General features: G+C 37.2%; 1 protein-coding gene across 1 annotated transcript in view; it reads left to right on the top strand.

The window, feature by feature from the left end:
• Positions 1–14,618, top strand: part of CDH19 (cadherin 19) — an 81,017-nt gene that overhangs the window by 35,654 nt on the left and 30,745 nt on the right. Inside the window, exons 4-7 of the mRNA XM_004703040.2 lie at positions 8,745–8,864; positions 9,345–9,509; positions 11,343–11,527; positions 12,064–12,317. Coding sequence (XP_004703097.1) covers positions 8,745–8,864; positions 9,345–9,509; positions 11,343–11,527; positions 12,064–12,317 — 724 coding nt within the window. The remainder of the gene's footprint in view (positions 1–8,744; positions 8,865–9,344; positions 9,510–11,342; positions 11,528–12,063; positions 12,318–14,618) is intronic.

The raw sequence follows: 14,618 nt of genomic DNA, 5'->3' as shown, positions 1-14,618 counted from the left end.
TGATTCCAGAATTAGCCTGCATATAAAAATTTATCACACTTATATGTTTTTACCTGTGGATGCCTCCCATGATTACTAGAAGAGATAACATTATAAGTGAGATAAAAAGACCTCATCCAATATAATTCTGTGGCTGACTTTAAAACAGCATCTGGAGGAGACACCTGTAGTTTTCTTTCCTTGTACTGAATGTCGTTGAAATCCATGTAAATCAGCACTGACAGAGTCACACCACTCTTACACCAGGTTTTCCTCTGTGTTGGGATGCTATATAATGGTAAAAATAGGCCTGATCTTTTGGAAAATCATGTAATTGACACTGTGATTGATGTTTTCAGTCTTCCAGAAATGCACGTCCTTTTAAAAGGTATAAGCATGCTACCATTGCCATGGGAAAATGTGATTTCATGCCAAATATGGATGCACATGCATGTGAGGCATTTAAGAATGGCCTGGCTTATGTCAGGCACACCTTTGTCCAGTGTGACATCTGTGCTTTTGAACTTGAAAGAGGTTTTTCTATAGCAAATTTGCCAGTGGAACACGTTATTGGATTCTTCATGGCTGCTTTCCTGAGTGTAGATTGTTGATTCAAGTAACATGAAGCCCTTGGCAACTCCGAACTTTTCTCCATTTATAATGATGGCGCTTTTTCTTGTTGTGAGCCTTTGTGGTTGTTTTTTTGTGATCTTCAGGGGTCAGTATTTCTAAAGCTCTTCACTTCCAGCAAGTAAGTTTGTTCCATTTGCATATCACAGGGTACTTGCATATCAAGTAAGTTTGTTCCATTTGCGTATCACAGGGTCCTGGGAAATTTTTCTCCAATTCTGATTCTACATTCTTCCTCTTGTGAAAACTTCTTTTCAGAAGTTTTGATTTGGTTTCTTTATTTAAAAGAATAATTTCTTTCTTGAAGAAATCTTATTGTGGCTTAAGGGGAGGGTTACAAAGCGCAGTCATTTCCCATTCATCTGTTTATATACAAATTGTTCTGTGATATCAGTAATAATTCCCACATTTTCTCCACTTGTACTTAGTAGTCTCTATTTCCATTAACTGAGTTTTTCTACCCGTCATGCTTTCTTAATTTTACTTTGGGGAAAATGTTGCCCTTTGAGTATTAGCTTATTACTCTGAGGACCATGGTCCTCCTGGACGGTGATGCTCACTGTATATGCCTGGCTTTTTGTGTCTGAATGGTGATTTATGAGGATAGCTTGAATTCAAAGTGAACAGAGGGTGCAATGACCGTAGTCTAGGGCAGTGGTTCTCAACTTTCCTAATGCCACGACCCTTTAGTACAGTTCCTCATGTTGTGGTGACCCCCCAACCATAACATTATTTGCGCTGCTACTTCATACCAGTCATGTTGCTACTGTTATGAATCGGGCGTCCCGTGTGAAAGGCTCATTCAACTCCCAATGGGGTCACAACCCAGAGGTTGCGAACCGCTAGTCTAGGTGGTTCCTAGTTGCTATCAGGCCAGTACAACTTGTAAGTTTATGAATTTGAGTTTTCTCACACATTATATTCCCACTACGTTTAGACTGTTCTATTTTTTAACCGTTTACTTACATCTTTATTCTCCTTTGCCCTGGACAGGGCGAGACCAATAGTCTCCTTTTCGACAGCCACATGCCAGTGTTTTACATTTTGCATTTCCTAATTCACAAAATACAATGTGAAAGTTTACCTTTGTAAGCAGTATTCTGCCTACGGACCAGGATTCCACTTGAAACCATGAGTCCTAGCCTTCACACTTCCCGGTACTCCCGTCCTGGGAGGTGTTTGGTGTTGTCTATGAAATTTCATGACCGTGGTACTCCACATTTTTTATTAGGTACATGAGTGTACTTGCAATATGTGAAGATATTTGAGGGTGATTCACAAAGTTCTGGGAAAATTTGATTGCATTTTGAATCTGCTCTCCAGCACCGTCATGAATGCCGGTCCATGTGCTGCCACGCTTATCGATGCACATATCGTATTCTCACATACCCTCCCATAGCTGTTCTGTTTGCATACCTGTCCACTAACATTTTATGATTTGTTGTGATCATTATTTCAGGATTCTATAAGTACTTGTATTTATTAGTGTTGCCTTAGACCCTGTGTACTTTTCATGACTTCCTTTGCCTTGATTATGCGGTGCTGACTCCCGCTTTCACCAGTCAGTACGTGTCTGCTATTGAGTTAGTGCTTTTCCCTTTGGGGGTGTTTGTCCCTCCAAAAATCTAAACCAAACTCACTGGCATTGAGTCAATGCTGATTCATAGTGACCTCCTGTGGGTTTCCAAGACTGTAACCATTTACAGGAGTGGAGAGTTGAGCCTTTCTCCTATGGGGTTGCTGATGGTTTTTAACTGTCAACCATGCAGATCAAAGCCCAATATTTAACCACCACACCACCAGATGTAGTGTTCCTGGAAACTGTCAATGACTGCCTCTTTGTTTGTGAAAACCTACTTTAAAAAATTGTAATAATTGTTTCAGATACTACTTTTCCCCTTTGTGATTGACTTCTAATACCCCTAAGCATAATGTTACTCAGGTGCATCCATGTTGTGCAAACACACCATGATGCTTTCATGATGTGCAGTATGCCATGGCCACAGTCTTCTTCATACAGTCCAGATTCTGGCCTCATATGCTCAGAATTCAGATTGAATAAGTATGGTGAGAAGATACAACTCTGAGAAAGCATCTGTCTTCATTTTAACCCGCTCAGTCAACCCCTGTCCTAATGCCTGGTTCCTTCCTAATCACAGCCTCTTGCAGTTACCCGCTCCAAAATGAGCCCAATCAAAAGTCCTGGATTTTATAATCCTTGCAATATCATCTATAACACGTGATGATCCACACTGGGGAATGCTTTCACATAGTTAATCAAATATAGTTAACCATAAACATATAAATAATGTTTTATGTATACATTTATGAGAAATTTCATAAGGTGAGCAATATAGTGCTATTAAGTTATCTATGTAATGGATATTGGAAAGCGTAAACTGACTAATTTTCTCATATAAATTAGTCATATAAAATATGATACTGAAAGAGAAATTCTCCTCTAACACCATTGTTGACTTCACAGGTAGAGACTAGTTATTTAAGAGGCTATTTTGACTAGTCAGAGCCCATTCATTTTGCTTTCTTCATTTTCAAATGACAAGGCCATCTCTGCTCAGGTGGTCGTGGACATTAGTAGTACCCTAATGTCTGAATGCTGAACCATTCAATCACCAACGGAAATGTTTTCTCCCCTGCTCTTTGGTTTATATTTCTTCCTAATTGGACGACAAGGCTCTCGTCCATTTAAACTTTTTACGACTGGCTATCACTATTCCAATCACAGGTGGAACAAACGGGAGTTAAGGATGTGATGACTCATATACTTGGATCATTCCTGGATTACTTCCATTTTGCACAAATGGGATCTTGGTTGTCCTTTGGCATTGTCAAAAGTCAACTAGAAGTTGGGTGTTCCAATCTCCAGTTCTACTCAGGCCAGTCTGGCGTTCTGAATTTCCTCTTGTTATGTATGGATTGAGTTGCTTATCCTCATGGGCCTGCAATGGCTAAATGTTTGGCCATTCACAAAAGCCCATTTGTTCAAATTTGGCAGACTCTCCATGGGAGAATGATGTATTTCTTAATAGTTGTAAAGATGACAACATCAAAAATTAAATGGGAGCTGTCCTTCTCTGTCCCATAGGGTTGCTATATATCAGAGTTGAATTTATGGAAACGAGTTAAAGATAAAGAGCTGGATGGTACAGTGGAAAAGTGCTCCCAGTGGCAAATTGTAAAAGTGGTGCCTTGAACCCACCAGCTACAGCAAGTGAGAAGTCCTGGTGCTCTGTTCTTCTGAAGATTATAGCCCAGGACATTGTAGGATGTTTTCCTATCCTGTGGTCGTTCCATGTGGCCGTTAAGAGTCATAACTGATTAGATGGTAATTTTTATGGAGGTTTTGAAAGTTATATTAGGAGCCTTGTGGCACAAGGGCAGTTTGAAATCAATAACTATAGCAGTCTTCGAAACTCAGTGAGGCAGTTCTACCCTATCCTATAGGATCATCTTGAGTCAGAACTGACTCAAAGGCATATAAAACATCAGTTGTGAAGTTTTAACCCCTTCCCTGTTACAAGATACTACCAATGATATGAACTTATCACAGAGTCTTTGAGAGAAAATAGAAATACAGATTAAAAAGAGTAAGACCTCCATGGGTAATGAGACAATATTACATAGCCTAAAGTAGATGAAATTAGTGTCCCAGAGGGAGATAACAAAAGCAAAAAACCAGGGAGGAAAAATAAAGAGATAAAAGCCCAGAATATTCCAAAACTATTTAAGCTGATTGAAGGAACTCAAACAAGCCCAAGCAATTTCTTAAAAAATAATAATCCAGACACAGTCACATGATTTTAAATTATTAAAATCCAATGACTAATAAGAATAATTATAGTATCTTACACAAAAGAGACACAATTCCTTTAGGGGAACAAATATAAGAATTACCACAGACCATCCTTCTAAAGAGAAATTGATTGATAGTATTACATACAGAGAAAAAAATATAACCAAAAGTCATAGCACTAAATCAGTATTTCAAAAATACATTTTAATTAATTACACTCAATCAAAAAAACAAAAGGTGAGAGTAATCAGGTCAAGAGTTTTGTGGCACAAGAAATTTTAAAGAGAATTCTTCAGGCAGAAGAAGAAAAATATGGTATCAAAATTTAGGTTTACAAAAATAAAATAAAATATCTAATATTTGTAAAATACAAGAGAAATATAGAAAAATGTTTCAGTTTAGGATCTACAAATGATAATAGAACATCTAAACTTTAAAGTCTAAAACAGAAAATATTAAAACACTTATTTAAATATATGAAATAGTGAAAAGTTTAACACCAAGATGATGATATTAGAGAATTGGAATACATATTGTTTATTCAGAAGCAGTATAAAAATATTTAAAGATAAACTATGTGGTGGTAAATTTCATGGTTCAATCACCACCACCACCCCACACACACTCTTACACACACACTCTTACACACACACTCACCCCCACACACACATTCCCTTTTATACATAAAAAAAACTATTGTCCTCAAGCCTATTTTGACTCACAGAGAATAAGTCAGAGTAGAACCCCTCCATAGGGTTTCCAAAGTTATAATGGTTACAAAATCAGACTGCCACTTCTCTCTTCCAGTAAGCACTTGCTGGTTTTGAACTGATTTTGACAGTAGTCGAGCACTTAAAGACTCCACTACAAGGGTTCCTAGACAGATAGACATACACGTCTGAATATATATGAAGTTATTGCAAGGGAATGGCATCCCCAATAATACAATTAGAGGTAGCTCAGTACTTCCAAGCCCTTTGAGGCAGGCATTAGACAAAAGACCTCTGTGGGTAGTCGTACCATGTCTTCTATGATCAATGGGATCACTAAGTATATGGATTTATACTGTGGTTGCAAGAATGGGCTTACCCATAACTGTGAAGATGATGAAAGACTGCACAGTGTTTGATTCTATTCTGCACAGGGTTGCTGAGATTCAGAACTGACTCTACTGCACCAACTGTAATAACAACAACAACACAGTGTCCCTGCGAGTCAGAACTGACTCTACTGCACCAACTGTAACAACAACAGCAACAACAACACAGTGTCCCTGCGAGTCAGAACTGACTCTACTGCACCAACTCTAAAAACAACAACACAGTGTCCCTGCGAGTCAGAACTGACTCTACTGCACCAATTGCAACAACAACAACAACACAGTGTCCCTGCGAGTCACCGTCGGCTGGATTGCATACCACGACAATGACAACAACACAAGAACCATCTGAAATTTAGAAAAATATTAACAAAGCTTTAATTAAATTTAAAACAAAGCTATGTGTCCTTTTGAAACACTATCATTTTTATCACTTTCATTTATTTAACATTTCTTATTTTATGATATATGTGTACAGTGTCACTGAGTTCAGCCTGATTCAAAATGACCCTATATAAGATGGAGTAGAATAGTTCCTGGGATTATACACCTTTGAAGGAGCAGAAAGCCTCATTTTCCCCCCTCAGAGGGCATGATGAGCTTGAATCACAGATTCTTTGGTTGGCAGCACCAGGGCTTCTTGCTTATGTCCACATACAGATGTATAAATAGTGAAGAAGCGGATAACCATTAATTCATGTGCAAGCACTAAGAGTCATAGACAAATTTAGAGTCAACCTAATTTTATGTGTTTGACCCTGTATTTTTAAGTGTCCTAAGAATTACTGAACACGTTTTCTTAGAAAGTTAAATTAATTTGAGTGAAGTAGTCTGAATATTTAGAATATCACACTGTTTTTACTGATGAATTTCCTGAGTTTGACTTTTTTTATTTTCCACATGCTAAGGGAAATTGTTTTATATGATCCACTAACAGATTATATTTGGGTTTTCATTTAGCAGAAAGCAAAGACTGACATATTAGAAAATGAAGTAAGTTTTTGGTTAGCAGATGTAAATAAAACATCCATAAAAGTATGTTAAAAATAAGAAGAAAGAAAACCAATTGACTGGGAACAGCAACTGGTGCCGGAATGCGTATTTGTATCCACGAAGGCTGAGGTGACCTCCTGTGCACCCTCTCCTTTTCTTGGTCTGTCTAGTTCTCATTTGTATTGTGTTATGTTAGGCAGTCTAAAGTCTTCGGTAATTCTGCGTTTGGTTTCCTCAGCGACTAACAGTCAGGTTTAGACAATGGTTGCTGAAGCTAGGGAAAGGTGTTAATTGTCCAAATCAGGAATGAAGAATCCTCAAGGATAGAATTGAAATAGAAGCATAACAATGAAACAAAGAAGGAGTGAGTAGATGCTTCCAAATTCTAAACAATGCAAACTGATTGAGTTAGAGTTTTCTATGAGATTACTTGTTTGGATGGCTCCTCACAATTACTACACAAATGTATTTTAAAATATCTAACACAAATACTGCATCTCACTGCCATAGACTCTTAGCCACCATCCTATGCGTGTGAAAATTCAACATCAAAGAAGGATGAATTATGATCCAAGTGAAGAACATGAAATGTACACTGGACTGGCAAAATAATGAACATCTTTCTCTTAAAATAAATACCGGCAGGTGCTTCTTAGAGGAGAGGATGGTGAGCCTTCTTCTCATGTGCTCTAGACATGTGCTCAGGAGAGGCCGGTCCCTTGGAAAAGTAGAAGGGCGGCCAAGGAGGAAGACCCTTGACAAGCTGGCTGACACCGTGGCTCCAATCATGGGCTCAGACTTGACCGTTGTGAAGTTGGGCTCAGACCTGGTGGGGTTTCCTAAATAGGGCTGTTGTGAATAGGGTTGCTGGCAGTGGGAACTAAAATAGCACCTGACAACAGTTGTGTTGATTTGTGAGGAGTTGGGTAAGGCGAGTAAGGTGTGAAGCTTGGAGAAGCAATGGTTAAGTGAGAGGCTACACACTGAGAGGTTAACCGCCAATCCCTCCAGTCACTTTGCCGACCAAATAGGGGACAGTTTGCTTTCATCAGGACTACAGACTTTTTAAAAAAATTATTTATTTATGAATTTTAACCATCAGTTCTTCAGAAAAGTAAATATTCCAATATATCATTGCTATCATTCACTGTCATCAAGTCAATTCCTACTCTTCACGAGCCTATAGGACAGGATAGAACTGCTCCTGTGAATTTCTGACACTATTAACGCTTACTCCTCTAAAGCCTCACCTTTGCCCCAATTCCAATGTGTATAAATATTAAACAACTAACAACAATCCAAAAATAAGCAAAGGATGCATTTGGCTGGGGGCCATGGTAAGAGTTTGAACAATTTTATTACTGAAGAACAGAATGGCTTGTTATTAGATTGTATCAGTTTATAGCATTCTATTATAATGGGAAAATACATGATGCTAATTAAAAATGAACAAAATAAACACAGGGTATTTGATTTTGCATCATTTATGATGTCATTCTGACTGACACAAAGCATTGCATTTCAACAAAAGTTAATTTTCAATAAAATTTATAGTGTTAGACTTAATGTTTGCGTTAAAATTTATATTTATTTGGAGATATTTTGCCTGAGCATTATTCTTAAATGTACAAATGTGAATCCCCTATGATTTTTACTGATTGCTAAATATTAATGAGAATAATAATTGCTGGAATTCACTTTGCCTTGGGTTTAATCTTTCAGTACAAGCACATTTTTCTAGAAAAGATTTAAGCAGTCAAACAGATATGCCCATCCTTGCCTTGAAGCTCTGTCAAGTTTATTTAAATAATACTTATAAATAACTCGTCACCATTTTGCAATTTGTTGTAGGTGCATGTCACAATGTGGCTTTTGAAGAAAAGCATTTTTGATATCTCCATTAATGACAACCCTTGTAAACATCTTTAGCTGAAAATCGTAATACATTATTTAATGTAGACATTTTATAATGTGATAAAGCTACATTTAAAAAAATCTACATTGGATGTGGGAATTGGGGTTATAAAGTTATAAGGCTCTAGGTTAGGTTACCCTATTTTTTTCTGTGCAGATATAAATTTATCTTATATTTCATAATAAAAGATGGGCAAGTCTTTTACTTGTATGATCATATATTTCTAGCAACAGAACAAATGCTTTACAGAGTTGAGGTCACTGTTGAGTATGACCAGCATCTTGTTGTCATGACACTGTGTATATTCTCTTCAGGAACCTTTGTCATCCAGGTGACAGCTAGTGATGCTGATGATACTTCCAGCGGCAATAATGCTCGTCTCCTCTACAGCCTACTCCTTGGGCAACCCTATTTCTCCATTGAGCCAACAACAGGTACTTCTGAATCAAACAAATATAACCCAATATGATTCTAAAATAGGCAAATAACAGAACTGCAAAGGGGAGCTATTTACAAACTTAAACTCTTGTTAAAAATTTAAAATGCAATGGAGAACTGCATTGTTATAGATAAACACAATTTATTTCAACATTCAACTAAAAATAAATCTGAACCCTAATCACCATTGAGATATATTAATAAAATATGATGTGCAGCATATTCTATGGTTTCATAAATAATTGGATCCTTTCCTCAGGGGAAGTGTCTGGTACATTGTAGTGGCTCAGGATATGCCAACAGGCTGATTGCATAGTTTAACTTAGCTAGGGAGGTGTCATTCAGAGATGGATGGTTATATAACAAATACCGCCCAATGACAATGGCTCTAGTTGGTGGTTCCTAAGATTTCTAAGATTAGTAAGGCATTATGATAATATTGAAATAATAATTGACATTCTATTCCATTTGTAAAGGAGTCATAAGAATATTTTCAGAAATGGATAGAGAGCTGCAAGAGGAACATCGTGTAATTATTCAAGCCAAGGACATGATCGGTCAGCCTGGAGGACTTACTGGAACAGCCAGTGTGTTAATCAAACTATCTGATATTAATGACAATAAGCCTATATTTAAAGAAAGTAAGTAGAAAACATCCTGGAAATTGTTTTATAAACTATGAGTGGGCATATTGCACATGTGCAGATATTAATATTTGTCTAAAATCGCTGGAATGTTAGAACCATATACAATTGTTTTAATAATTGTTCAAAGATGATACGAGTTCACTAGTAGGAAATACAAATGCAAGAGTGATGTGTTAGTTTTCCATCGCTGCAGTAACAAGTTACGACCCATTTTGTGGATTACAATTACACATATTGTTTTACAGATGTCTTACTGAGGCCTCATTCAGCTGAGATCAAGGAGCCAGAAAAGGTGGAAAGGGAGACTCCCTTTCTTTGTTCATTCTCATGTTGGCCAAACTCAGTTCCATGTCATTCTGGCACTAAGAGCGTGTTCTTTTGCTGACTGTTACCTGTGAAGCTACGGTCTTTTGCTGAGTTTTACACGTGGCCCTCTTATCTCAGCAGCATCAGGCGCATCAACTCCTTTTCAGAATCACACCTCTACCTCTTCCTCTACCTTTAAATACTCAGACTCAGGAATTAGACTGGTCTACTAATTAGACTGGTCTACCCTACCCTTTTCTCCTTTCAATGTGCTATTCTACACGTCCTTTCCCAAATATATTTTTGAATAAATATGGAAAATGCTAGAGATTAAATGTTGGTACAAAACATTGTTGCCCAAACCATAACAAATCTGTCTGGAAGACATATAGCCAGAATACTCCTTCAGAACAAGGATAGCAAAACTCAAAATTTTTGTACAGATTAGAAGAAGGGACCCACCCTTGAAGAAGAAAATCATGCTTTGAAAAGTAGACATTCAGTGAAGACGACAACCCTCAACCACCTTGGTTCACACAGTGACCACAGCAATGGGCCCAAGCCAAGCAATGGCTGGGAGAAGAGCGCAGGAGCAGACATTGTTTTGTTTTATAACGCAGGTGGTCAGTATGAGCTGGAAGCAGGTCCTCAGCACCACACAACAAATAATGATGTGAAGGGATGTTTTGGATGCTTTTTAAGCTGAAGGGTCAATTTTCTAGTATGAATCCAGTAACACAAAATTCTGGAGTACCTGCTTTTACGTTTATGAGTGTCACCGTTTTCTCATTTAGTTTGTGGACAATTTCTAATTTGTGCAGTCAAATAAGAAATTCTTTAATCTTTCTACAATGAAAGACTTGCAATATTTACTTCTTCCATTTGTAATGGTGATCAAATATTTCTGACTCTGGAATAATGTTCCTTCCACCTCTAAATAAATGGAAGAAGTACAATCCTACGAGGCAATCTATGAAGTGACTTATTAAATTATTATAAGGAAACCTAGAATAAGTTTAAAGGGATAAAAGGATCATACTTTCCTTTATTAAAACCCAATAGTTATACTTAGAATTCACATACTTTGTTTAGTCTCCATAATCTTTAATGCTCACTTATATTTGTTGGTAAATTGAGGCACTAGGGATAGCTTAGGTAAAATTGAAGACTCTTGTAGCCAAATCTAATTTAGGATGGTTTAAGGATAAAAAAATTAATCAATAAATAAAATGGAAATCATGAATACTGAGAAGATGTGCTTATGAATAGAAATTTGGAAATTATACATACTTGCAATAGGGTTTCATGAGATACAATTTGATAGATTAATAAAGGCTCAGGCAAGATATTAGGAAAAGGGTCACACTTAACAAGTAAAAGGAGAAAATATTGGAGAAATGTTGAACAAATAATTTGAAATGGTGGAGTGGGTTGCTTGCAGTCCGTAAATGAAGTGTGTTAATATTGTGAGTTAGTATGTCAGCGACTTACACACAATGTCTTGAATTTTGTTTTTAAAAGATTTCTACCGCATGTCTGTCTCTGAATCTGCCCCCGTTGGGACTTCTATAGGAACAATCGTTGCCTATGATAATGACCTACCCGAGAATGCAGAGATGGATTACAGCGTCGAAGAAGATGATTCACAAACATTTGAAATCATTACTAATAATGAGACCCAAGAAGGGATAGTTACATTAAAAAAGGTAGCTGTGTTTAAATCATTCACTTTCTACAAATGTGCAAACAGAAATAAGAAATGCACAAAATTACTTTTGCATCCACTCTACTTTATTAATTGATTGAAATGATACTGTTATTTATGATCTAGATAGGAGGGGCTTATAGAGTTTACAGACCTAACTATTATAGCATGACTATAGTATAGAACAGCGTATTTATGAATATTTTCAAAGAAAGGACAGAATTTACAAGAAGTTCCTGACCACAAGAGAATTAATTCATTATATTATAAAATATTTATGCGTTGAGGACCATAATTTTAATCATAAATGAAAAGTGTAATTATTGTCCCAAAGCACTTTATAACATATTTAAATGACATAATATGAGCAATGATTTGTAATAGAATTGCTTTATGATTGTATCAGAGGAGCTTATGTAAAGAGTAAACTTTAGCTGAAAAGCAATGGAAGCTAATTGCATCATGAACAATTTGAGCACAAGTATGACCTTGGTTTACTGGAGAACTGTCTTCTGTCTGCATGTTATTTCTTTGTAGAAAGTGGATTTCGAGCATCAGAATCACCACAGGATTAGAGCAAAAGTTAAAAACCGCCACGTTGCTGACCATCTCCAGAACTATCACGTGGCAGCTTCCACCACTTTCATTAAGGTCCAGGTGGAAGATGAAGATGAGCCTCCTGTTTTCCATTTCCCATATTACATATTTGAAATTTATGAAGGAAATCCACATGGATCTTCTGTAGGCACAGTATCTGCCAGAGATCCAGATTTTAAGAATTCTCCTATCAGGTATGTTGTTTAAAATGCTAACTAATTAATTGTGCATTAAACAGTGAGTGAAAAGATTAGCACAGAAATAGCGTGCCATACAAATTGAAGCCAGGCTATTTACCTTTATTTGTATGATGCTATCCATACTACTGTCTACGCAGAGCCCTAAAAGTAAGAAAAGAAGAAGCAGTGTTCATACATAGTATCCGAATTTCCAATCCAAGGTAGTGAGACAACTTGGCAACACCGGTGGTTGATTCCAGAACTGTTCTAGGGAAATGAGCCTGGTACATCTCCCAATTCTAGAAAGGACGCACACATGGAACAATGAATTGAGAGTATGTTCAAAGGGCCCAGAGACTGCGCTGGATGTCCCAGACAGGAGTTGTTTTCATACTACATAGACAGCAGTCATTTTGGATTATGGCACATTGAGAAATGTACGTGGTTTATGGTATATATAAATAAGAGGAACACCTTTTATTACAAAAGAATCATAAGGAATATCAGTATTAGAAAGAAGGGGGGAAATCATTAGGCAACCAATGTGACAATTATTGTGGGTGTGGTCCATTCGGTATGTGTGCACTAGAAATAGTGGACAAATGTTTAAGGACAAAGCCAGATAATTTTACAGCATTTTCCTTGAGCTATTTCTTAATTTCATCAAGGAGATTTGTAAATTTACTGCGGAGAAAAACTGCAGACCCCACCATAATTTAGTGACCAAGATTAACCGATAATAACATTAACCCACACCAAATCTGTTCTGCTCTCGTCCTCCAAATGCCACATCGCTTCTGTGGGACTCTAGTTCCCAAAGGCCTCGGCTCAATGCGAGTATCAGAAAACACCTGATACATCAAAAGAGATAATTTCCAAAGCAACTGCACAACACACATGCACCTCACCAAATCACCAAAGACAAGAAGACTGAAATATGTGCAAAAGACTAAAGTAGATGTGGATTCTAATTTCCATGTGAATAATATCCTATGTTGGATATTAGAAAATAAAATGACATTCTTGACAAAGGCTGTCGTGAATGCAGGAGCATTATGTCAATTACTTCCTTGTTTGATACAGTGAAAATAATACTACAGTTCTAAAATGTAGTAAAATGTCCTTAGAGGAAGCTGGATGAAGGATGTAAGGGACATCCCCGTCCTATTTTTGCAACATATATGCAATTCTATAATTATTTCAAAATGATTTTGGATGGGCGAGGGGAAGCCAGCAAGGAGCATGGCAAAGGAAATGATGTTGAACGTGAGCACAACACAGTTGTTTTTCTCATTTTCAAATCTCTTAAGTGTCAAAAACAAAGTGAACAGTCTATATATACGTGTGTGTGTGTGTGTGTGTGTGTGTGTGTGTGTGTGTGTGTGTGTGTAGAGAGAGAGAGAGCGTATGCACAATGACAGTTACCATTATTGGAATTGGAGGTCCTAGAAGGGGCCAAGGAAACTGATACATATTAAGCTGTCTAGCCTGATTTTGGGGAAGAAATTTTAAAGTATCCCAGACTACTTAAAGGACAAGCGAATACATCTTGGAAGAAGTCTGGCCAGCATGCTCCTTAAAGGTAAAGATGGCAGCATTTCATCTTATAAACTTTGGCCATATTGTGAGTAGAAACCAGACCCTGGAAAAAGACTTTATGTTTAGTTAAGTGGAGGGATAGGGAAGGAGAGACGGCTGCAAGGAGATGGAGCACCACCTTGGCTGCTGCCATGGGCTCAGGCACAGGAACAATTGTGACAATGGCACAGAACCGGGTGGCGTTTCATTCTGTGGAGCAGAAGGTCGCTGTGGGTTGGAACCTACTCCATCGCACCTAGAGACAACGACAGCTTACCCACTATTCTGAAATGTCTAAATCTGTTTTCCCCCCTTGTGGTTAAACCTAGTTACCGTGCCATCTATTCCTCTAACTTTTAAATAATTGCTTGGTCATTTGCTAAACATCAGTTTTCCATACAACTTTAGATGAAATTTTTAGAACTATGTATTTCTAGAAATGGGATATTCCCAAAAATGTTTAATATGAAATATTCATGGATACACTACTGTTTCATTTGATCAACAAGTATAAAATGCAGCCAGTTGTTAGTTAACTCAATTCTAGTAAATGGTTAGTAATGAGTTACACTGAACCATTCTAGATCCAAGTTCTCTGTGATTCTATTTTCATTCTCTCCTAAACACTAAACTATAAATTGTTGAGGTATTTTTACAAACCTGACAATTGGAGATTAAAATCATCTCATCTTTTGCCACCTAATTATGGCAAAGCTCCTTGATGTCACGTCAAAGTCT

This window comes from Echinops telfairi, unplaced genomic scaffold, assembly GCF_000313985.2.
Source record: "Echinops telfairi isolate 266 unplaced genomic scaffold, ASM31398v2 ScPeMD7_7400;HRSCAF=8409, whole genome shotgun sequence".
NCBI classification, from domain to species: domain Eukaryota; kingdom Metazoa; phylum Chordata; class Mammalia; order Afrosoricida; family Tenrecidae; genus Echinops; species Echinops telfairi.
The sequence above is the reverse complement of the archived record's forward strand: the minus strand, read 5'-3'. Positions and strand labels throughout refer to the sequence as shown.